Source organism: Mycetomoellerius zeteki, unplaced genomic scaffold (assembly GCF_001594055.1).
Source record: "Mycetomoellerius zeteki isolate Tzet28-1 unplaced genomic scaffold, Tzet1.0 scaffold135, whole genome shotgun sequence".
In the NCBI taxonomy this organism is placed as follows: domain Eukaryota; kingdom Metazoa; phylum Arthropoda; class Insecta; order Hymenoptera; family Formicidae; genus Mycetomoellerius; species Mycetomoellerius zeteki.
The window spans coordinates 3,700,682-3,726,325 of record NW_017256287.1 but is presented as its reverse complement, the minus strand read 5'-3'; the positions used below and the strand labels follow the sequence as shown (position 1 = coordinate 3,726,325).

General features: G+C 32.5%; 1 protein-coding gene across 1 annotated transcript in view; it reads right to left on the bottom strand.

Annotated features, from left to right (window-relative positions):
- LOC108731593 (uncharacterized) overlaps nucleotides 1–13,264 on the bottom strand; it is a 44,978-nt gene extending 31,714 nt beyond the window's left edge. The window contains exon 1 of the mRNA XM_018461979.1: nucleotides 13,102–13,264. Within this exon, the coding sequence (XP_018317481.1) occupies nucleotides 13,102–13,264 (163 nt within the window). The remainder of the gene's footprint in view (nucleotides 1–13,101) is intronic.
- Nucleotides 13,265–25,644: the final 12,380 nt, after the last annotated feature.

The window sequence follows — 25,644 nt, the reverse complement described above, 5'->3', positions numbered from 1 at the left end:
GGTCTCAGGATGATTGTCAAAATGTTGTAAAATACGATTCCCTGCCTGCAAATCTCTTCGTAACGCTGCTTGAAATCGGTTGTTTTCTTGTCGAATTGAAAATGTTCCAGTCTCTCGCAATCTATTAAATGTCAACATAAACACTCTTCGGTTTGGCACTCTTCTGTTTGGAAATCGTCGTGCATATTCTCGCACCGCCTTTAAAGCATTACCGTTGCAGAAACCGTATACAAAAACCATATCAGCATATTCACTATTAGAATACGTACGCGGCATATTGCAAAAGACAAAATTCATCTACTGTTAAAGGCTTTCAAAGAGCGACTGACAAATTCATAACAGAAAGTGGAAAATGTAATCAAATATGTCGGTGCTAGATATGGCAAGAAATGTAAACATTTTTTTTCGATTTCTCTGAAACGGAGCAAAAACGAGCATATGTCTATAGGACTTTTTTTCTTAGTTTTTTACTCCTCTACACGCTCCCGAAGTTTTGCCATTTAATTTGGAAACACCCTGTATAAAGTTACAGATAAATATGTATATATTGATGAATTTCTACGTGATGGCGTCTCAGAGACTAATATTTTAGTCCAAACAAAATTAATTTGTTACTTTATCAAAAAATGTTCGACACAGCATGTTTCTATATTCTATTCTATCTTTTGAGGCTTTTCTTTTTATATCACTGTTCAGAATTTCCAACCGTCCAAATTCAACTATCTAAATTCTGAACAATATTGGATATTTTTATCTGTTTTATTATACATGTTGGTAGATTTATCAAAGTTCGCGTTAAAAAGTTTCTTTTACAATATAAAGCAAAAAAAATAAAAGAATTTGATTGATAACACACGTCACTTTTATTATTCCACTAACTTATTTTTGATATGTAGAATATTTCATGAAAATGTAGTTATTTTTTTTAATATCCTGTATTTTTATTTTCGAACATACTATAATCGCCTATTACACTTATAATTTTCAAGTATTTTTATCTTTTCGACAATTAAGTAGGCTCGCTACTTTATAAAAAAACGACACTAAATATGAAGTATTATACGCATAACGTAGACTGAATTTAATTCGTCCGAATTTATGATCAATTTGGCCATATTTTTCGCTTTGTCCACTATCTTCACTCCGCACTCGTGACCGCCATCATCCCTTTCCATGATCGAGGCCACATTTGTGCCAAAGCACACCGCAGGGATATATGGCGTGGGACCGACCCGCTTTTAACGAACCTCAATCTGAAGTTACGACCGTTCGGCAAACAATCGAACTTTCGCGAAGTAAACGCCGCCTACCGACTACCTACATTTTTGCAAAGGCGAGACGACGGAAACATATGGCTAAGTCTCTCCATCTTTGTTTTTCTTTCACCTTCGGTGGTGAATAGACGCGTGTTTATGGTATACGTTTCAAGCAAACTTGCGAGTTCCGCGACAAGTTAGTCGCCGAAAGTGTCGCGAATAGAGGTCAACAACGAACAACTAAACAACTAACTTCTGCTGCATTCGTTCCTGTGTAATTTAATGTTTGCAAAGTACTTGATAACTTTTATTATTAATAGAAATGTATAAATCACTAAAATAAATGTATAAATGTCTTTCAAATAAAATTCCAATTTTTTGCATTTTTTAAGAATAATTACGTGATTAAATTTTATGTCTAAATATTATGGAACTATATTTGTTAATCGCGATAATCTGCAGTTCGCGATTATTTAGTAGAGATATCGAAAGATCATTATATTGGCTGTTTTTATTTTTTAATGTCCTATTTTTTGTGGATCCTGGAATTTTTTGACTTTTCATGAATTATTTCCTTTATTTTGATATAATTAATATTTGATTTTCACTTTTTTTATTTTTTTATAGTAATTAATTCGCTTCATATCAAAAATAAATTAAACAATATTTTCAAGTTAAATGCAGGACCATCCTGTATATTTCGATGTTAAAGAGAGAAAACGGAGAGTTGAGTGCGAAAAGTGCAAGCAACGCGAACAGATTTAACGTTGGTATTCTTAATGTTCCAACTTCAAACCGTTCCAGAAAGTAACGTGGCTCTAAAGGATATACGTAGTACATGTATAATTGCGTCGCATCACACAAAAGTAATTTTCAACGGAAAAAGAAATGGATAGAGAAAATCAGGAAAGTCATGATGATCCTCAATTTGTGAAAGTATTAGTAACCTGTTTGAAGATGGAAATTGCGACGATGAAGGAAAGTCTCGACGGTAAGTAAAACGCGGCATAACATTTTGTCTAATATAAAGTAAAAAACTCGAGCAAGAGAAAAACTTTTCATACAATTATTCTTATATTTTCGCCTATCGCCTTTAATTTTTCTTTGCTACTTCTTTGCTGCTCATTAAGAAAAGAACGTTATCGATAATTTTTAGCCAATACAGACGAAATAAGACAATTGAAGATAACAATACGTAGCGAACTTAACAAAAGAAAGGAGCTCAAAGGAAAAATAGCGCAGATGAACAATATTAAATTGATATTAAATGATACTTTAATAAAGTATGAGAAAAATGACTATCATATATATTAATTATTTTCGTATTGCACTCTTCTTAGACTCACATATTGGAATTTTGTTGTGTTAAACAGGTTACGTACAAATATCAACGAAATCTCAGATACTTCAGAAACTATGAAAGCAAATGCCGATGATCAATACAAACTAAATCAATTGAGATCGCAAGAGTATCAGGATATCGTTGACGAATACAAAAAAACATGGCATAAATATCGTGTTAGTACAGCAATTAATTTCGAGTTTATTCGTACAATTTTAGAATTTAATCAAGTATGTGATCGTAAGCAGGCTATATACGAGGAATTTCCATTGGCGAAGGCCAGAAACGCGGCTAAGATCAATTTGGAGAAACTTAAAATCAATTATATGGTCATGTCTTACAAGAAAGCGGAGATGATGACGATTATCAAGCAGAGACGACGTATTAATTGGATTCGCACACGCTGTAAGATAATTGAATTTGCCACTATGATGTTGGAACGTTTGAAATTGGATGAAAAATTTACGAAACTGAAAATAAATGTCAAACATCATAGAAAAGAATTACAGTCAATCGAATCGGAGGTCTGTAGACTACATTATTAAATCGATTTTTCAATATAAGTCGTTCGGAAAATTTGTGAGAATTTTTAAGCAAAATTCAAATTAAATCTTTTTTAGTTAAAAATAGTTTTAATCTGTAATATACGCTATTTTATTTCACAATATTTTTTTCATTTTTCAAGTGATTTCATAATTTCTCTCTCGTAAAAACCCTGGATTTTTAAATGTTACCTACCGAAAAATTCACACGAACTTTCCAAACAATTCAATATATTCAATCTGTGAAGTGTAAAGCCATCTAATTCATCAACTTTCGCAGCTGCAAGTATTACACAAGAAGGAGGAAGATCAGAAAAGACAGAGAAAACAGAAAATGTTGGAAATGGCACCGCCAAAGATTAATATACCGTTTCGAGAAATATATGCTCAAAATCAAATGCGCGCGAAGGTGCAGCGTCAAGTCTCGGTTCAAGAGTCTTTTGATGGTGAAAATTTGTTTTACACTTTATAGTTCCTTGTTCCAGATAGGACACAAGGACTTTAATTCACGGACATGCATGCATATGTATGCGATGTGCCCTATATATTAAAGTCACATTTGCTTTTCAGATATATCCGTCAATACCTTGTTTCTGGAAGAATTATGCATAAACGAGAACACTGCAGTGTCGCCTGGGAGAATAGATGTAGAAGTGATACATGACAATAATTATACACTTCCTGCAGTCGAAATGGACGTATCCGATTCCAAAAATACTATCGTTTCGGAAAAAGCTGACGCGCATGCCATTTCGGTAACGCTGGATGCGGATCCAAGTGCTGAAAAAGTGATTTTAATAGATAACGATGTAGAAATGAAAGAAATCCACCACGAAGATACACAGAAGTCGCAGGAATCCTTTAAAATGCAACCAAGCTTCCGTACAAAAGAAAGCTCACTCAAACATAGCGCCGCCAACAATACGCAGGACGAAATTGAAGCAAAAAGAATTCGACTTCAGAGGCAGGAAAGTAAGAAAAGTATCAATAAAATAACTACTCCTCAGCCGTCGGTTATTGTTGAAAGAATGGATTGGAAATCACCTCTGTCAGTTCCGAAGATTAAAAAGATAGAAACCATACATTACAATATTAAACCGTTAGTGTCGGTACCGAAACCTATTCAGCGCACGCCTGTCATCGCAAGCAGTATGTTTTTTCCGATGCAATATGAATATTGTGAGAGCAATATCAGTTCCGTCGATCAGGATTTTCTATCAAAAGGTTGTAATTACAATTAAGCTGCTTGTCTTTTATATAGAAAAATGAGATACATTTATTTGTTATAAATATAGATAAATTATACGTACACTACCGTTTATGGAAACTCGGACACCTACATAAAATTTCACATAAAAAATTACTGTTTTATAATATTTTAATTTTTTACATACTCATTCAATAAAATTTATGCGGGTGTCCGAACTTCCATGAACGGTGGTGTACGTATCTTTTTTAATATATACAGGGTGTCCCATTTTAATGTCCCATCCCAAATAACGTTTTTATTTTTGATCTTAGAAAAAAATGTTTCAGACAAAAGTTGTATGGCTTTGAGGGGGACATAAGATGTGATCTTCAAGCAACTATTCAAGGTCAAACTAATGACACCCCATCTTATGTTCCCTTCAAAGTCATACAACTTTTGTCTGAAATATTTTTTTCTAAGATCAAAAACAAAAAAGTTATTTGAGATGGGACATTAAAATGGGACACCCTGTATATATATATATATATAAAATATATATATATGAAGAGAGAGAATTTTATAATAAACTGTATTGTAGATCAATCACTATATGAAGGATCGCTATGTAATTATAAATTATCTCCGACTTCCAATATATCAAATTTTATCGATGAAGACGCGCAGATGAGTTCTCCTCCGAAATATGCTGCGCCACAGGATAAAACTGACAATGTGTCTGACGACAAGATATCATGTATTAGAATTTCCTTATCTCTTTTCGGCACAATCAATTTCATGATTTTAGAACACTTTAATTTTTAATTTTTCTTTTTTTCAGCGTTTGATGATTTTACGAAAAAGAAAAAGAGTGACTTTTCTTTTTTTTAAAAAAAGGACTGAAGGAAGATTATTAAATCATTTGATTCTTATGTAATCCAACTTAATTTCACAATTATGTATTAAAAAATTATATATATTACATAAGATAAATTCTGTCATTAATCAAGTAAAACATATTATTTTTTATTAGATAAATCAAATTCTTATATTATCATTAATTAAGCAAAACACATTATTTTTATTATTATAGTTCTAATTGTATACAGAAAATAAAGATTCAAGTTAATATAATTTTCACATATATAAAACTTGTTCGATTTTCGTTGTATTATACTTGAGATGTTGTTTAAGATTGTCAAATTATTAGTGAAGAGTTATTGTCTATGTATACTTGTAAAGCTAACAATAATTATGTACTTCCGAAGTAATTTTGGATTCTTACGAGAAGTTAAATGACTAATATGCATTTTGTATACTGATATATCTCTCTAGCGCGTAGATATCAACGGCGACAACTTCGCGGCATGTATTAAATAAATGCTTGCTCACCGAGTTGCGATTATGTACTTTCCGCGAGTTCGGTCTCCTTTATGCGTATATACGTATATACCGTGCCCCCGTGTAATTTTGGCTCCCGTAATTTCGCTAGAGAGCTCCGAGCGAGTTACAACCGTTTACTTCCGCTGGAAGAAACGAGACCGTAAGATAGAAAGGAAAAGACCCCTCATGCTCTTTCTGTCTACAAGCAGTGGAAAAAGAGAGGAAGCACTCAGCTTTTATAAAAATAAGCTCGTTAAAATGCTACTTTCTGCACTCGCTTTGCAGAACATTGTGATGTGACTTGTATATAATCACACCATGGATAACGCACGATAATATTCCGTAATTCTTTACAAGCTTTTTAATTACTTCTGAAATTCTTATTGTGTTTTCCGTTTAATGCTTCCGTTGCACGCAAGTTTTATCTTATACGGGAGAAAGTTAATTTTAAAAACAGGGAAAAGAAATATCCGATGTCTTGTAAATACTATTAATACTATATTATACTATTAATATTAATAATATAATATCATGACATTAATAAATTAATACATTAATATTGTTAATATATTAATAATATTAATATACTATTACTAATTTGAATTTCTCTTATTTAATTACATCTATTTTCATCGGTCTAAACTCATCATGACTGTTTAATAATATATATTTCATATTTCATACATTTTCGGTCAGTTTTAAAGTGTTCAGGAATGCAATTATTCTCCTTCTAGAAAAATCATTCTACATTCCGGTTTAAAAAATTGTTTCTTCATACAAAAAAACGACGCCTAATTAGACATGAAGGAATAAGAGAGAAGATTCCGGTGTGGAATTGTCAGTTAGATGGACGCGTTCATAATTTTTCTTCAGTAATTGATAGAAAAAGTATCAAGTACGCGATATGAGGGGTAACTTCTTAATCCGCCTCTTCGCTGTCCTCCTCGAAGTCTAATCGCATCAGCCAGTAATTGATATAAATTAACCCGCTCGCTCGAGCGTTTCATTTGTGTCGCAAGGAGGAAGAATACGAAAGTTTGTTATTACCTGTCGTAACTTTGGCGAGCCAACCTTTCCATGAGAAGCCGAGACTTTTAGTCGAGAGAAATTGTGTCCTTTTATAAGCCAATGTAACGGCAGGAGGCCGACTATCAAGCTATTTTATTTCAAAAGTTTCGCATTGAGGCACGAGGAAGATAAATGGGACATTTAACGGCGCAATCATCGAACCGACATCTTCCGTCGCGTGAGAGGACTTTAATCGATATAATATCATTCAGAAAATTCTTAGTCAAGTCACATTTCGAATAATCGTTTCTCTATTGCTCGTAAAACATATTATTGTATGTGGATTTCATGTTGCGCTTTCAACATCATCATATAATAGAATTTTATATATATAATTTCATATATAATTTTTATATTATCTTTCTTTTATACTGCATTTATTTCAAATACAAAGTAATCGAATCCTATATATGGCCTATCTACGTCTCAAAATTTTTTTTTAATTTTGTTTTGAGTCTAAAATTGTTTGTTGATCAGATTAAAAAAAAAGAAACATTTCTGAATATTAAAAAAAGTGAGACATTTTCCAATATTTATGAATATAGTTTTTAAGAGAAAATAGAGCTTTTAGATCATATTGATATATGTATCCAATATGACCTAACTATTTTTCTTTTTCATAAAAAATGTTAGAAATATGGAAAATATGATTCCAATCTAATGTTACTTTTGTAGGATTATAGATTTATTAATATAATGGCACGCGTATAAGAATATTTTATATTTTATATTTTTCAAATAATTGATCTACTTATTTATTTATCTATTTATCTACTAATATTTATGATGTTTAATAGATGAATTAGGATCTATGGTTTAAAATAACAAAAATATAAAAGAAGTTTTAATCAATGTGTGTACATTCAGTACTAGGTTGATTATAATTTGTTCTACAAAGAATTTACTCTGTTTAATTATAAACAAAACGTGATAAATATGTAAACTGAATATAGTGTTATGAAGTATGAATACAAAACTACAATAATATGAACTACTAAGTATAAATACAAAGCTACAATAATATGAACTACTAAAATTAATAACCATCTCTTAGTAGTCATAGAAAGCAATTAGTTACACTTACGAAATGTTACATTCACGACTATGATGTTCTGTATTTTGCTTTACTGACAATGACAAACTGAACAAATTAAACAATAAACTGATGCAATCTGGTTCCGTACCTCTAGTTCCGTAAAGCGCAGGTTATATATATATATATAATGTATCATTTTATTCTTATTTAATATTCGATAAACAACAAGGATAAAATAATACATCATGCGCTTTACAGTTTTAATTAGACGGATGGTCTGCATGACTTACTAGTGCTTTCTATTAAATTCACCATGTAATTACATTACCCGTAAATAGCGATTAAGACGTATTAGGTGTTAGGCTACAAGGTTCGGTTACTTTATTATAACATTTAATATATTACATAGGCAAAGGTAAAGAATCTAACTCCAATTAATTAAGGAAATTGTTATGGCAATTTAGATAGAAGACTTATAAGCACTTAAGCAAGCAAAATTATTGTTACAATCTGTACATAAATATATGATAAAAAAAATTGCAGCTTTTTTCGTCTGATTTCGATGCCATACAAAAACATTGCAATCTTTTTTTGCCGTACGGTTTTTCTTTCTGGTCCGTACAATACCTAGCTTTACGGATACGTGACTAGAATGTTTCGCTTGTACCCTCGTACGACTAGAAGATAACTCGCAATGTTCTTCAAGCGACCCTTTCCATCCTGGCGAAACTCGGCGTTACACTCGACTGAAAGTGGGAACTTAGTACGTTCGTAATGTACATTTATTAACTTGGCGCAATGTTGCGTATATTTTGTTAACAAGGAGAAATCGCTTCCTGCAATCGAATGTTCTTACACCAATAAAGACATTTATGTATTGCACCCCGTTCTTACGCCGCAGGTGGTAATTTAGGTTAATTACTCCCTGCACGGAGTTAATGATGTCTTTATAACTTGTTTAAGGTCTGTAACGGGGTTGTGCTGTATGTTAATTAACACGAATAAACGATAAGATTTATGAATCGCGAAATAATTGGCTTTCTTATATTATAATAAATATTACTTTATTATAATAACATTACTTTCAGATAATATTCTAAGCTACTTTTCTTACAAAGAGCTTAAATATATAACAGGTGCAATCATTTATCATACATGAATAAAGATAGCGCAACAAATTAAATTACTTACTATGTTGTACAAAAATTGCTTACTGTTACAAACGCGAGATAAAGAATACGTTTTAACCTCAGAAAATTTGTACTATCAAATAATGTGTACATGAAAGATGGTATTTGATCTGTTTTCATTTTCACATTATTTCATAAATAATGTTGGTTCAGACCTTAATGTCGATCAACGAGAAAGTATTTCGAAGAATTCGAGAATATTTCGTAGAATACGAGAAAGATTCGAGTATAAAAATCAGAAATATTCTCATTCCACGTCTACGGTGAAAAGTTCATTGTTGTTCACACAAATAAAGGAATGTCCGCATTGTCAGAAATAATTTTCTACCCACGCCATGCCGTTGCATATACGCACCGTGTATAAACGCATCTCGTAACTTGGGTTAATTACGACAAGCATATACGTGATGCTGGATTTTGGAAAAGGACGGCTTGGTTGGTTGGCTGGTGGTTGGTTGGTTGGTTGGTTGGTTGACTGCTTTTGTACGAAGTGCCACAGAGGTGAAAGGGGGATGTACAAGGCAAGGGCATTCCATCGTGCACGCGGGGGATTTAGGCAAAAACCCCTGGTAGATTAAACGACTACGACGTCGCTGATGGCCTTGCCGGAGTATTCAGTAAATTCCGGCAACCATGGAAACGTCCGCTGTGTATTCTGGCGAGCGTTTTATTGTGTGCACGTGGCGAGGGTTGATTTTCTTAGGAATAAAAGCCGATCGAGGGTTTATCCGAGACTGTTCTCAAATATCATATGCATCTACTTAAATTGTAATTGACAGTCGGACGAATTCTACCGTTTTAGACAGACTGTACAATAATAACGAGGCGATAATTTGATTACACATCACCTCCAAAAGAAAACCATTTGAGAAATGGTTAAATTTAGATTAAATACTTTAGATGTAAAAGCATTAATAAAATGCTCTTATGCGTTTATTAGTTATATTAATCTATTCACTAAGCTCCAACAACTATAGATAGAATAAACGTTTTTTTACGGATCTCATTAATATAATATTTAAAAATATTTTTAATTTTTTTAGTGAAAAACTAAAATTAGAGACTAAATTTATTAAAAACTTGTAATTTTTAATTAGAGACTTAGTTTATTCAAAACAAAGATAATTTACAAAAATTATAAATTATTATTGTGTGAGCATTTAAATTTGATAGGCAGACGCGGAGTTGGCACCTTTAATAGATTTGCTGAGAAAGGAAAATAAATCATGCGAAATTAGACGATGTCGAGAAAAGGTAGACACGTATATATACGCACGACTAAGGCACGAGTCCGTTTTTGTCACCAAATTGCTCGTTCAAACTGCTCTATTTTATCACGATCTGTCGATAACAGGCAGGTCTGACTAAGGGGAGCGTCTCTCGTCTCTTACGTATAGAATCATCTCATCGGGCATATCGTAGTCTGCTGAACTTCGTATATTTGATTTTTATGTTATATGATGATAAACCGTTATGTTAAATAATCTTATTTTTTGATAAATTTTATGACATTACTGATTCTCACCGCGCAATAATAGACGCAATTTACAACCGTTCATATTAATTAGGATTTATTTATTTAACGCATGCGAAATTGTTGCTAAGTATCTCTGGATAAATATCGGAAAATTATTTACGTCAACTGTCGAAAGTGATATTGCAGCTTTCTATTACAGTCATTTCATCTCAACGTGAAGAATGTTGTGTTAAAGTGACAGTTGAACATTTCAGTCTGTCCCAATAGATTTTTATTGACAATACGCACACTTTTTGATCTTTTTTTTCTGCTCGCTGTAAAATGACAAAAAAATGGTTATTGGGCAAAATGTTTATCAAAATTATTGGTCTCACCACATTGACGGTTGGTTTCCATCGGCGAAAAAAAGATTATATTTGTATAAACTTCCTTCTTTGTCATTGATTATAGTTTTAATAAATGTAATGTATTTTTTATTATTTTATAAAATACAGTTTGTTCGTTTAAGACTCTGTCGCAATACAAAAACAGCAATACTTGACAAAAAAAAACATTTATTTTTCATGATTATTAATAGTCTATGAATTTTTATTTTCACAGATTATTTGTAGTGAAGCGCTTGCAACGAGAAGATATTAAATGATTGTTACAAATATTACACATGCAAATATTATGGGACCATGAAAAAATTATTTTGAAAATAAATATTTACAACTTTTATTTTTTTTATGTAAAAGCTTTTATTATGACATAAGTTACATAACTATAGTATAAAACCACTGGACCAATAAGCACTTATATGTAAATCAATATGGCGTTTTTATGTCGGATGCTCATTGGTCCAGTGGCCTTTATGGTATGGTGTTATACAGTTTATGTCATTTTATGTATGATGGCCTTTACTTTTAAATCTTTATTCAGCCAATTTTGTTACTATAAATGCAACTTTTCTAGTTGTATTATAATTTCAATTGAACTTTAATTATTTTAAATTTATAATACTTAATCGTATTATATTTAGTCTTAAAAATTTTAGTTTAACATTCGCGAAATTTATATGACGTTGCGTGAAATATCGTGTTCCTGTCACCGTCTTTCTTTGAACGTTGCGTTGTAATATCACTCTTGCAACATCGTTGGAATTTCATTCTGTCTTTACACGAAGCTGTACCGAGGCATCGACTGGTTCGTGCGGGGAAGAAAACGGAGAGGTCGGCATTTCTAACGAAGTAGAAATTCCTGCGCACGCCTGGCTTTGCTGGCAATCGCAACAAGGCACGTTTTGAAGCGGGTATCGAAGCGGATATCGAAGTTACTCGCCAGAGAACAATGAAGGGATCAATTACCATTCTAGAACACCCGGATAATGAGAATTGAGATCAAAATACTGGCAGTGAGCTGAAAATGGACGTTTGATTCGTGATTCGGCCACTTGCCTTCGCACAAACTGCATTAATTCATGACAAAAAAACGTTTAAGTATACAAAAGAATGAATTGTTACTGCAAATAGAATCTTAATTGCAAACCATTCATATAAGTTGTAGTTTTCGCGAAAATACGTAAAATTCTTAATATTGGATGGCCCTCATAAAAATTTAATATCTACTGAACGGTAGTGATTAATTATTTTGGGTATTAAAAGTACTATTATTTAGTGCTTTAATACTCAAATAAATAATTTTCAGTACCGGCTAGCATTAAACGTTCTGTAACGAAAAGTGATATTCTAAATTTGAACTTATTTAACCGAATTAAAGAGCTTGTTGAACTTTCTGTTCGTCTCTAAAATTTCCTCTCTACTAGATTCATTCTCGACGTTTGATATGACGGATAGTAAACATTTCAAAATGAGATACTTCGGTCCCAGATTCCATTCCAACTAATTTCAACGATCCCCGATTCATTCGTCGCACTATCGCGGTTTCGGCGTTAGTTCGTCAAGTGGGGGTGTGTTCCCTTTTTACTGGCAGTGCAACCATCATGACGTCTCAACAGTGTACTGCCGCAGCCGTTCCAAAATTACTGTGATACTACCAGCACTACTATAACGTCGTATTTCGGAATTGCAGTAGACTTGCAGTAATGTAAACAGACGCCATGGATAAACGCATTAAATTGTCAATGAATTTTGAACGAAAGCAGCAGCGATAGTTCTTCCGAAGATAAATTAATTATGGAATCACCAATTCAAGCAGTTCGACCTCGTGTTAAAAATTATATGGACACAGTTAATAAATATTCAGATATGGAATTTAAGAGTCACTTTCTGTAAAATGCACATGCTTCTTCTGCACTTAAATATAACGTATATATTTTTTTATTTCCTAGATTGGATGAATATTTCCACGCGTGCTTTTTTAAGCGACGTCATATTGTACTGTGACTGCCCCACCTCGAAAGCCGCAGTAGTCGCAGTGGCAATATGGCTACCATTTATGATGTCATTGAGGGAACTAAACGCTGTCGCAGCGCTTAGTAATAGCAGAACAATTTTTCAGTACTGCCAGTACTGGCAGTGTATATCGGAACACACCCTGGACATGCATTTGTCGGCGCGTTAAAAGCGTTCTTCAAGCTTTCTACGTGCGACAAAACCGGAGAGGGCAAAAGTTTAACTCACGCGAGCATGGACGCGTCTCGTCGCTCCCATCTCCACAGTCGTCCACAACGTTACAAACTTTGTTGAGGGCGACGCAGTGCCCGTTGGCGCACTGAAATTCGCTTTGCCGGCAAGAAAGCACCGTCGTCGCCGTGAGGATGCAGGTGCAAACGAGCCAATGCATGTCTGAAACAATATAAAAAGTAGCATGGTTTTAGTATCATGGAAAAAAAACTCTTCGTGCGCTCGTGATTTGAATTTTTCATGTGACTTGAAAATTTCAAGCGAGTTACGATCGTCGTTATTGTAACCAAAGCGTATCTCTATTTATATCGAAATTCACATCCTTTATACAATATATAATTTTTACTTATGTGTACTATTTATAATATATAATTAAATTGTAACAATTATACAAATTCTCAAATTTTTAAACACAATAAACAAAGAAATTTAATGGTAATGAGAGTACAGCGCTGTAAGTAGCGCAAGTTATGATGTCAAAACTTTTATTACTTTACAAGAAGGATGATGTCACCATTATTCGTAAATCAATTTGGAATAATGATGACATCATCCTTCTCGTAAAAGTTTTGACACCATAATTTGCACCTGTCTGACCGCGCTGTACTTTCATTAGTTTTAAATTTCTTTGTTTATTGTGTTTTAATATACAATTAATTACGTTTAATTAATATAATACAACATAACATATAAATATGTAAATTATACATATAGTTAGCTCGTTTATTAAATTTTGTAGAAGCATTTTTTTAATTCAAAATATTTGTTCTTTAAAACGTGACTTATCACACATTTTTGATTAAACGACTCCTTTGTGAAAAAATATTTCTCTGCCATAAATATATAATGGTATTTGAATTTCGTGAATTGATAAAAAAGCGAATCGCAGAATTGAAAGTTAATAAAATGAAAGTATATTTACACAGAGAATCAGTGGAACTGAGTTTTGACGTGTAGATTATATACGCCAATATGGCTGCTTTCCTTTTAGGAGACACAGTCAGCACAAGTGTCGTTCTATCTTTGTCACTCTTTGAATGTCAAGAAGGATAGAACGACGCTTGTGTCGATTTGTGTCATCAAATGGAAAGCAGTGTACGTCACTTTATGCTGTGATTCAAAATACGACATTTAAAATGTTATTGATTTCGGAAGTAAATTTCATTTACTTTAGTCCAATCGTTTTACTAGATAATCATAAAAGTTCGTAGCTTTATCATAAACAAATTATATTTATTTTACGTTAAAATTGCAACAGAATAAAAGAATGAATAAAAAAAGTGAATTTATTTCGCTTATTGAACTTAATTCAACTAGTATCACTCGAGAGAACTCGATCGTCGTGCCTGGCTTCATCTGGGATTAACAGAGTTGCTACCACTAACATAAAAATATTATTGTTGTGGTGATGATAAAGTTTCGTAACAACGTGAACGCGCGCAACTTCGTCCTCCTCCAAGTTAAATCGAACAGGAACACGAAGGATATCGGACCACGTTCTCTCGATTTCCGGCGTCGCCTGAAAGCGTTGACGTCGTTTACCCAATTGAAGTGAAACTTTCGCTATTCTCGACTCCCCGACGTAACCCCTGCTGTCTTTGCTTTTTTACCCTTACAACTGGTAAAACTGAAGTCAGACCGAACACGCTAGCTGACCAACTAGTTCGTTAATTGCGATATAGGAACGAATTTCGCAATTCGCTTGAACTGCAATTGGTTTTTATAAATAATATAATAAAGAAAATATAAAAACTAGTAAGGAAAATTAACCGTTGAAACAATAATAAAAAAGAAACATTTATTTTTTTTTTTTTAATAAATTATATTTAAAAGAAATATTAATAAAAATATTCAAATTTTCAAAATTGTTATATTAAAAAATACAACTTTTATTAATTTCTCATTTTGTTAAAATTTTAAAAGGTATTATATTTATATCCGCATATTACGCAGTAAATCTTCACCATCATGAACTGTAATAGTTTGCGTGTATTCTATTATCAGCCTCTTACTTTCGAAGTCTATATGATAATGTTATAATCTTTCCTTAAGCAGATAAGATGAAGACATGCATTTTTCTTTTCGCTCAATCGGCTCAATGCGTAGCTAATTTCCATCGCCACAAAGAGAAAATTCAAGTGCGAGATAAGAAAGGAACAATTCGGTATTCATGGAATTACAAAGCTAAAGCGAAGGGAAATCAGACAGACAAGCAGGGAAAAAGTAAGTTATCGTTGCGGCGCGCTGGTATACATTCTCGCCTCCTTCTTGTCTCGTCGCTCGAAAGTTATGCTGAATAAGTTTAAATGTCAGGAAATATGCAGAGCCGTCCCTGGAAGAAAGCGGGAAAGTTTCTCGAATGTCGCCTGGTAAGAAGACGACCCATCGCCCACTTAGACCTCGATGTCTCTGAGTGCTTTAAGTCACCTTTACATTAAAATCATGGGAATCTGTAAACATGATTAAACTCTAATTTTTTTAAAGATTAAAAAACGTATGAAATTATACAGTAGTGTTATGAGCAGTAAAATATGATTTATTATTATTAATTTTTTATTATTAATACTATGTATTTATTGTTCTTCTTGAAAGTTTAAATATTTTCTTTTCACAGTTAGGAATACAATAAACATTTTTCATAAAATTTAAAACAGTCTATTATTGAAACTGTCGTTTCAAAACGCTAAGTCGAGATTATTACTCTCGCGTTTCGCTAGTTAATGTCACACGTGTCACCGACTTTACGTCAGATGCTGTATAAAGAGAAAGAAACAGGAAATTGTCAAGATATCTCCGAGATGTTGCATCGAACGTTTAATGCAGGATGCGAGCATCCGCTGAGTCAGCCAACGTCTTTAACCATTGCGGCTTTTAAATATTTTTAGCTTCCAATTTTGCGGGCGAATTTTATGAGACACCAAGCATTTTTCTCACCATGCACGCATTCCGCGTGCCATCCTTCTCGTCCCGAATTTCCATAATTTCTAGAAAATTCTTTCCGTTGGAATTTTAAACAAAATTTATTTCTTAATGGCGGCACGCAAATAATATAAATATATTTAACAGCGGAACTTTCAACTTTCGAATTGCCGAGAATAATCTATTAGATTAAATTTCAAATTATAGTTATTGTTGTGAATTCTACTAAATTTATGTATTATGCATTTGCAACGTATAATGCAATTTATTTGTATAAAGAAACAAATATTCTTCTAAGTATAATAAAACAATATTTTTTAAATGTAAACTCATAAAAAATTAGCAGAAAATTTATTTGATTCAATAATAATTGTTATAATTATTTTAGAGTATAGTAAAACACTTTTATATTGTTTTCTATATAAGGAATGATCGCATCACCGTCTTGTAAGACAATTTATCTCATGTCTATTTGGTTTCATTATCGATCTATTTGACCTATGTAATGTACGTGTGTTCAATGATGTTTATTGACTCGGTTAAATTAACTACACGAATGGGACGAGAGTCAGTTTACTATTTGTGGCCTAAAGGCTAAGTCAGTATTAATTAATGATTAACACGCTACGTACAACATCTTACAAAAGTATATACAATTACTTTTTAAATTAATACCACTTCATTGATAAAAAAGTAAGATTATTAATTAATGTACTGTCAGTTATCCTTTTCGTACGATTAGGTTAACTTATATGGATTATTTTTATTTGCTTAAAACGTTTTTTTTTTATTGATACTGAATGAAAATGAAAACAGAAATATAATTCACAGTCAAATTTATTCGACACGCAAGTGTACCGTTGTGCGTTCACTTCCGATGTTTTCGCTTTTCGCGGGAAAATCTATGGCTGTATAATTTACATAAACAGCGGGTTACTATCGAGACTGTTTTAGTAATGCAAACGATGAAGATCCGACGAGGAATGGGGAATGAAAATTGTTAACTCTCGAAATTAGTCAGTTATCCTTTTCGTACGATATTTGGCAGTGATATCTAAAATTAAATTTGTATATTAAATGTTATGAGAGAGTTTCCGAATTAAATATTTTTCTCTTTACTGACAAACATATTAATATAATTATCATTACACAATTTTACGTTATTTTAATTTAGAATTTCAGAAAATATTTTTACGACTTTGATGTTGTACTGACAGAACTTCTTGGAGTTACCATTTGACCTGAAGCCTACCACGACAAGCACGAAGACGACTGAAAAGCCCCTGTCATCTACAAGACAGCATTAAGCTTAGTCACTCTCGTGGAAAGTGGATGCTTAAATTTTAAGCTTTTAAATACCGCTGCGATTTAACTATCATTTTGCATATATCTTTAAATCTTTAAATATTTAGTTGCGTCGATTTATGATTTCTTCGTAATTTTTTAAACAAGTTTGTAATTCGTACGACGTGAATTAATATGTACGTGAATTAATAGATACTTAAGAATATTTCAAACAGAATTTACACGTAATTATTTTCAAAATATTAAAGCGAAGAATTGCTCATAAAATTTTCTGTGAAATACATTATGCGTGCCTAGATTGTAGTTTATGCGTCACAGTACTCAACTTTTAATTTAAATCAGATTCGGGCGATAAATCCACGATACCTAGTTACAGGAAGATTACATCGTGAGTATTGTGAATATTTCAATTATAATACGGCAAAATTCAGACTGTCATCAAGCAAAATTACTAATCGCTCCGGCGTATAACCCACACACACTGGATACACAATGGCTTTTTGGAAACTTCCCCCAGGTACAACCGCAGACCAAACTTCATCAAAGTTCTCTTCCGCCGACATCGAATATAATATCGCGTACGCGTTGTCGTTGCATGCACGCACATACGTACACTCGTGTCGAATGTCACATCTAAGTCTGCGTGCACATGTATAATGCCAATAGTCGCTGAAACTTTAAGCTAAAAGCACCAAGCGTGTCTCTTGAACTGAAGCTTCCGCCATTATGATCGCAGCCTTTCAAATTCAAATGACGTTTGGATTATGTAGAATTTAACTATCTCAATGTTCTGATATCAATTTAAACCGTCAAAATTCACGTCTGAAAAACACATGTAATAATTCCATTCCGCCATGAGAAATTTTATTTCACATCAGTCTTTAATAAATTCAGTGGTGATTATAATTTTGGAATGCATCGTACGTTTCAAGATTATTTTTGCATTTATATCTTTCAATTTGTTACCTTTGATTTGTGTTACAGATTAATTTGAATAATTTTATTATTCAAATATTTTAGCTGAAGTTTATACTTATTATTTAATTATAATTTACATACAATTCATAATTAACATGATGAATTGCATGTAAATTTATGGATATACAAAATATACATAATATATAAATATATTTTAATATTCAATTTGAATAGAATTTTTTATGTACTATTATACTATTGTATGCATTTAATTACGTAATTTGTCATTTATAAAACCTCCCTTAATAGCAAAATTATTAGCTCAATATTAATCCAATATATCCTCAATTCATGTCGACGTTTAATTAATTTATTATCAATGAATTGTATTACTTTAATCATCAAACATTTTGAAAATGACATTTTGTTAATAAATACACCTTTATCTACCATTGCAGTCAACATATATTACATCACGATCGAAACTTCCTCCTATGACTTTTTTCTTAATGCATCTTAACGCTATATCATTTTTCACAATGTCTTCCTACGGGAGACGCGTCATTCGGTCTCCCTCATGTCTAATCTTTTGTCATCGTTTCACGAAAAAGGATGGCTCGCATAAAAGACACAACCTGTAGTTCCTCTCCCTTGTTTTCGCTTGCTCTCCTGTTTTCTTTACCGGGCAACGACGAAAAATGTTCTCGAATGAAAAAAGATTTTTTTATCACGCCAGCCCTTTTCTATACCTATCGTTTTCTTTCTGTTTTATCTCTTGTAACCCTCTATCTTCATTTTTTATTAACTCTTACTCGAGTTCTTATTCATCCCTGTCTACTTCTATTTTCGTTTTCTGAGACTGACTGCCGAATACAAAAGCACTCAAAATAGTCTTGTTGTTTTTGCTCGGTGATAATCGGTACGGATGGATTTCGTCAAAATTTCTGCCAAATGTTTTTGAAACTGCGCAAAAATGAGGAAGAAAGGGATTATAATGATACATAACGATTTGCACAATAAACTTTTTAGAACTAGTAGTACCGACGGAATAAATCTTATTGTTAGTTTGAGAGAATCCACCATAAACATCCCGGAAATTAAAAAAATTACATATTATTTTTTATTTCTACAATTTTATTGCTTTCGTTTATCTCCTTTCCCATGAATTCTACCATGCAATTGCTCAAGATGGAAGAAATATATATTTCTCTCTTACTTTTGAAAATAAACGTTTCTGTAGCCATGGAACTTCATATCATAAAATATTTTTCTAAAATTGTTTGAAGAATTGTAGTACAAACCACTGTTCATTCAATTTTTCGATCTTATTTTATCAGAATAAAATAACTTATAACATATATTGACTGCATTTTCAGTTCGGAATTTTTATCTTGCGTTCTAGAATGTCTGATGAAATCTTATTCACCGTTTGAATGTAAAAAAGGATGTTTGTGAAAAAGGAGAGATAAAGATCCTATATAAATGATAAGTGTACGAATACACCCTTCATTATACGTGTTAGATATACATATCTCTCAAAGTTGAGCGGAGTGAAGCTTAATTATTCATATTTCCGAGCAATCCATATCGTGGACTTTCAGATAACAGCATAGATGTTTGAAAATGAAATACTAAACTTGAGAATTAATTGCGACAATTGGCATGCTTCAGAGAAGGACATTAATTGTAGACTACACTTCAAATTAATTCCGCGAAACGTCACAGAACTGATGTGAAATAAGCTATTATTTCATTACCATTCAATCATAATACAGTATATTTTTTATTTATTGAATATATAATTTTTATATAGGGTATTAAAAATATATAATAAAAACATTTTAAGTTTTTTTTTATATATAACCCTAATTTCTAGATCAAATTTTAATAAGTTTAATAATTTTAATAAAATATTTAAAAATATATTTAAATCAAAGTTTTTAAAATAAACATGGTATAAAGATAAAATAATAACAATTTGTTTATTATTTATATCCGTTTTAAAAAAGTATATTGACTTCATAGTTTTAAAATTTCAGGGCAAAGAGAATAAGTTGACTCCACATTTGTACCATTTGTGTCATGTTTTCTCGAGAAAAAACATTTTTAAAATTTTTCCAATAATTCTCACCAAAGAAAGTATGCTTATGCCCGACAAAGAAGAGACATATTTCATTTGAATAACGTATCTTCCTTCAAACGAATCAACGCCCGAGCGTGAGTAGTGAAGAAGAACGGAAAGAGTTTCTTGCTCGCCTGAGGACACAAAGAGATGCGAATGTGGATGAAAGATAGTTTTAGAGATCTTACTTTATTTCGTGAAAGCCTCGCATTTGCATACGGTTTAAATCGTATATTCAAATAAATTGGAATTTGCAATTTTAGTTCTTTGTCAATGGGACAATGGGCGACTATATATGGCAGTATATTCTGCAGTAAATATTACATCATAGGATTGTATAATAATACTTATTTTAATGTAATAATTTTGAGAAATTCACTTTACAACATATTAAATCAGCCTACCCAGCAGAAACGTGTTTAATATAACAGAGAAACGAAATAACTTACACAGTTAAACGATTCTAACACTGCATGTTAATGAGAAACTTGTTTTGCAGCGAATCGCATGATTTCTGCATTCAGGTTGGCTTCGTCTGACCTCTAAATTTCTGGATTACAATTTCTCAAGCGATTTCTAGAGCTTTACCGAGGAGAACGGAAGCGACGATCCGGAAATATGTCGAGGAATGCGCGAAGATCACTATTCGTAGAAATTGCACGATGGAACTCGGAGAAACGTCGGATCCAATTTCAGGCATGAATTTTAAAGGCGATAGTCTCTCATCGAATGACCTCGAAGCGAGCTAACACTATAATGAATCTATTTTAATAACTATAATTAAAATACGTACGATGCTTATAATTACGAACATGAAAATAATTTATATGCTTCACGAAGACATATTTTACTAAAAAATATATATATCAATTTTTTTATATTATAATTTATAGATAATTATAAGTGAGAGAGAGAGAGAGAGAGAGAGAGAGAGAGATAATTATATAGCTAGAATAATATTTTAAAAAAAGAAAAAATATTCCTCTTTCTCAACGGAAAGTAATTTAGCAGAATTACAAGCGGATTTCTATTTTCCATACGTATAAGTTACGTAAAAGTTATGAAGTACGTTAGTTTGCACTGAAATACGATACAGTAATTTGCTTTTGTCTGGTCAACTTTACGTATACCGAGAATACCGTCAACGATACTGGAACGTTACGAGCTCAGCGAGCGCGTAATTAGCTGACTCAGGTGGACAAGGCAAATTGCGTGTATTTGGATCGCGAATATTAGGCGGCACGCATATTCGTTATCGATTAGCTCGATAAACCGTGTCAGATCGACGCCGGTACCGTGGCGCCATTAGACGATCATTTTCTAACATGCCACACATCGAAAATAACCCCGTTGCTATACGAAACGCGCCATTCGATTTCAATATGTAATTACCATCAGCCGAGTTATCCTAAATCTTCAGCCGAACTGAATCGTTCTAATTCGGTCGCAGCGGCGATGACGCCGATAGAATGCTGCGAATAATTTCGTGGCAAAATTTAACAAGATTCATGACTGAGGCAATAACCGTCCATGAAATTTATTTACTTGCGTCAGCAATTCGTTCTCGATGAATTAATGTGACTTGGTGCAACGACTTTGCTAATTTTGACCTCATGAAACGATATACATCATATAGCGCCTGAATTGCAAAGGAAAACGATGGAACTTTATATGATATGTTCAAAATATGTATAACAATCTTCAAAAGTGCGTTTAATCACAGAGATATAAATACATTCAGAAAAGAAAATCTTTCTCCATTTCATGTGGAAAAAATATATTGTATGTCTCGATATAGTTATTACTTACAAATCTAAAGATAGGAACAAACTACACGGTTTATGCAGAAATATTCTCATGAATTCTCTTTCTTTTTTATATTCTATACTTTATTATACTATCTTTGACAAATTTCTCGAGCGTTGAAATGTCACATCAATCTAACTGAAGCCATTAGTGCTACTATCAGACGATGAATTAGAATCACGTAACGTGAGTCGAGTGAAACGGTATGCTCTTCTGTATGTCGATCAGATTTCGTGAATAATTCGCGAGAATTTGGCGCTGAAATTCGGTGCATTAAACGTGCGAAATCCTTTCAGCATTTGGCACATACCGAAACGCGTTGCGGGTGAACAACATCCATCGAATAAACTTGTCCCTGTTGGACGAGGTACCAGAGGCAACTCTGGAAACACAGGCATTTCGAGGTCTACGCTACAACCAACTATTGTCCTATCTGCGGGGTTAACAAGGCGCAAACTATCGCCATCAGATAGCACTGCGTGCCACTGGACACCGTCCGCGAATTGTTGGCATTCAATATCTTTTCATAGGCCTCTGAGCGTTTTTGGAATGTGGCTCGGAGGAATCAACTCTCCGCTTCTGTTTACGAGAATTTCAGAGATGGCACGAAAGAGAGAGAGAGAGAGAGAGAGAGATGAGTCATATACATGTACATCACGTTTCATACAAATTACACTGCAATTCCTTTAAAAAATATAAATTTTCCAGAGAGAGGGCGTAGAACTCTGGAAAGATAAAATCGATCTTTCTTTGATAAAAATTTTTAATAGATAGTTTTTAATAGTTATAAGTTATATCATAATTGCATATTTCAACTTTAAAATATTTGCTTAATTTGAAATTTCATTACTATTTAAAAATGAATTGTAATTATATATATATAAAATAGATTGTAAATATGTGTGTGAATGTATGTTTGAAGAATATTATTACGCAGTTATATATAAAATATTGACATTATTCAAATAATTTGCGAGCAAATGAAATATGAATAAGCGAGAAAATTCAATATTTTGTAATTTCATTTCAATTAAGCGTGTAGATTATAAGTATCTGGTTAAAAATAAAGAGGACGACATTACAAATAAAAATGGTCCCTTCATATACCGAGTATTAAATTTTATAAAGTATCAATCGCTTCCTGAAAATACTGTTAAACGTGATGTGCTCAATCTGTGCTATATGCATTTAACGTAGGTACTTAAATACAACATATTCTCAGATGGCATTAACCACATTTAAGGTCTGCGGCAAGTTGCGGACAGTCTAATTTCGCATTTCAGTGTTTCGCGGTTTTCCCTGTGAGTAGTTGCAAATTTTCAACAACCGTTAAAACACGCAAGCTAGCGGTTCCCATGGACCGTCAATCGGATTAACTAAATCCATTTTCGTTTCCGACCTGGAGAATCGCGGTTACTGTTACCCTAATGCTTTGAGGCGTCGTCACAAAAGAACTCGGCCATAAATTGTACCGTGGTCTCTCTCAAATATTGCAAAGTTCTACTATTAATTGTTTGTCAGCTTTGTCATGCTAAAAGGTGAAACAAGCTGTAATACAGTAGTCGAGACTATGTTAAAAAGTATAACGAAATTTACGTGAGATAAACCTTCACATCTTATACTTTACGCAATTAAAATATTAGCCTTGAATTTATATCTAATTTTCCTTTCGTGTAAAGATTTGATAGAACGTTTTTAATTAATAAGAATTTATTTATTTTGCTTATTTTATTTAGATTTTCTGTTTATTTTGCATACATATTTTATAGCTTTCTCCAACATCAAATTGACTTAAATATTTATTTAAAATTTATTTCAAACATTGAAATGGTTCAAATATTTTAAATAAATTTTTCAAGCCAGATTATAGTTATTACGAGGGAAAAATAATAAATCATACAACGTAGCATAACTGGTTGAAAATAATTGATATGAAACGTTCGTAATGTTTCGCATTTTTTTTTGCTATGCAAAATACGCAATGCGAAACATTGCGTCGACCAACGGAAACGAGTTTGAAACAAATTCGTGCGTTAAAACGAACGGTGGGGAAATTGCACAGGAAGATACGAGACACGTAGCAACGTAATAAAACTGCGTGTAACCCTGCCGATGCGTAGCGTCAAAGGGAAACGATTTCGATTTGTTCCGACAAATTCTAGCCTACTCTTGCGTGATGAAATTTACCAGTATATTTGTAGCAGCGCGAAACCTTTAAAAATAAAAGGTTTAAGATGATAAGTAGGTGCATTTGTTGTGTTACATAATTCTTTATAATATAATAGTTGTTCCAAATCTATATTATAATCTAAAATTATCTTTAAAGCTAAACTGGAAAGCGTCTTCGTTAATATTCATGAACATAATTCCGGATGAAGGAACGGAATCTTATCACTTTTTAAATATATATTTTGTCTAACAGAAAAAGAAGAAAATAATGTCATTCATAGAAACACATGAAAGTTAGAAAGAGTAATAAAATGTGATAATTATGAAGTATCGCGTAAAGACATTATTACCTTCTTCTTTTTATTTCTAGAAGAACATTATCAGATTTCTAACGACCGAACGAAAAGGAACAAAACCAACGTGAACCGAAGTTTATCTCAAAGGGAGAATAAAACCCTTTTAATTCTTGATAATAATATCTAAAGCACTTCATTACTCGTTTTAATGGGATTCGAATATTCTCCTGTAGTTTCGAACAAAGTCACACAAAGTATTAAAGCTCGAAGCAAAGACTATTTAATTATCAAACCTCTATTACAAATTTTGTCTTTTACGTGATTACAATTCTTCTCATGCGAAATATAATATCTGTTGAAAATGTTATACATATGTTTATATAATACTCCTTAATTCAATCATTGTTAAATCTTTTCTTCTCCAATCCATTTATTACTTCCTCTGTCAATGAAAATGATATTTTATTTAAGAGTCCAAACAATTAAAATAATCGAAACAATGAAGCGTCTTTCAAAGCACTTTTATATAACGTTGAAAAGTAATAATTTCAAGAATTGATCATTTATTTCGGTGTTGTATCACACAAGTATATGAAGAATCACTTAAATATAAGGTCAAAGCTAAATGTCGAGATGATAATAATAATTATATAGAAACTCCTAAATATGTCTGACTGATTATGTATCTTAATCAGTCAGACTAGGCGCCGCATACTGTCTTGCAACACAATCATTTAATTAAGATAATAATCTTCACAAATTAATTTTTGATTATCATTTGCAACGATTTGCAACTAGCACACCTAAAATTCTGTAAAGAACTTATTGCGAAAAATATTACCTTAGCCTAAAATCTCCCTATTTTCTAAGCCTTGATGGAGGTAGCTTAGACACCTGCCTGAAAAAAAGTATGAAGATTCCAGGGCACCTATCATGGAACAAAGTCGGAATGGATGCCGATCGGAATTATTCCATTTTCCCCAGAAAACACAACAGAAATCTAGG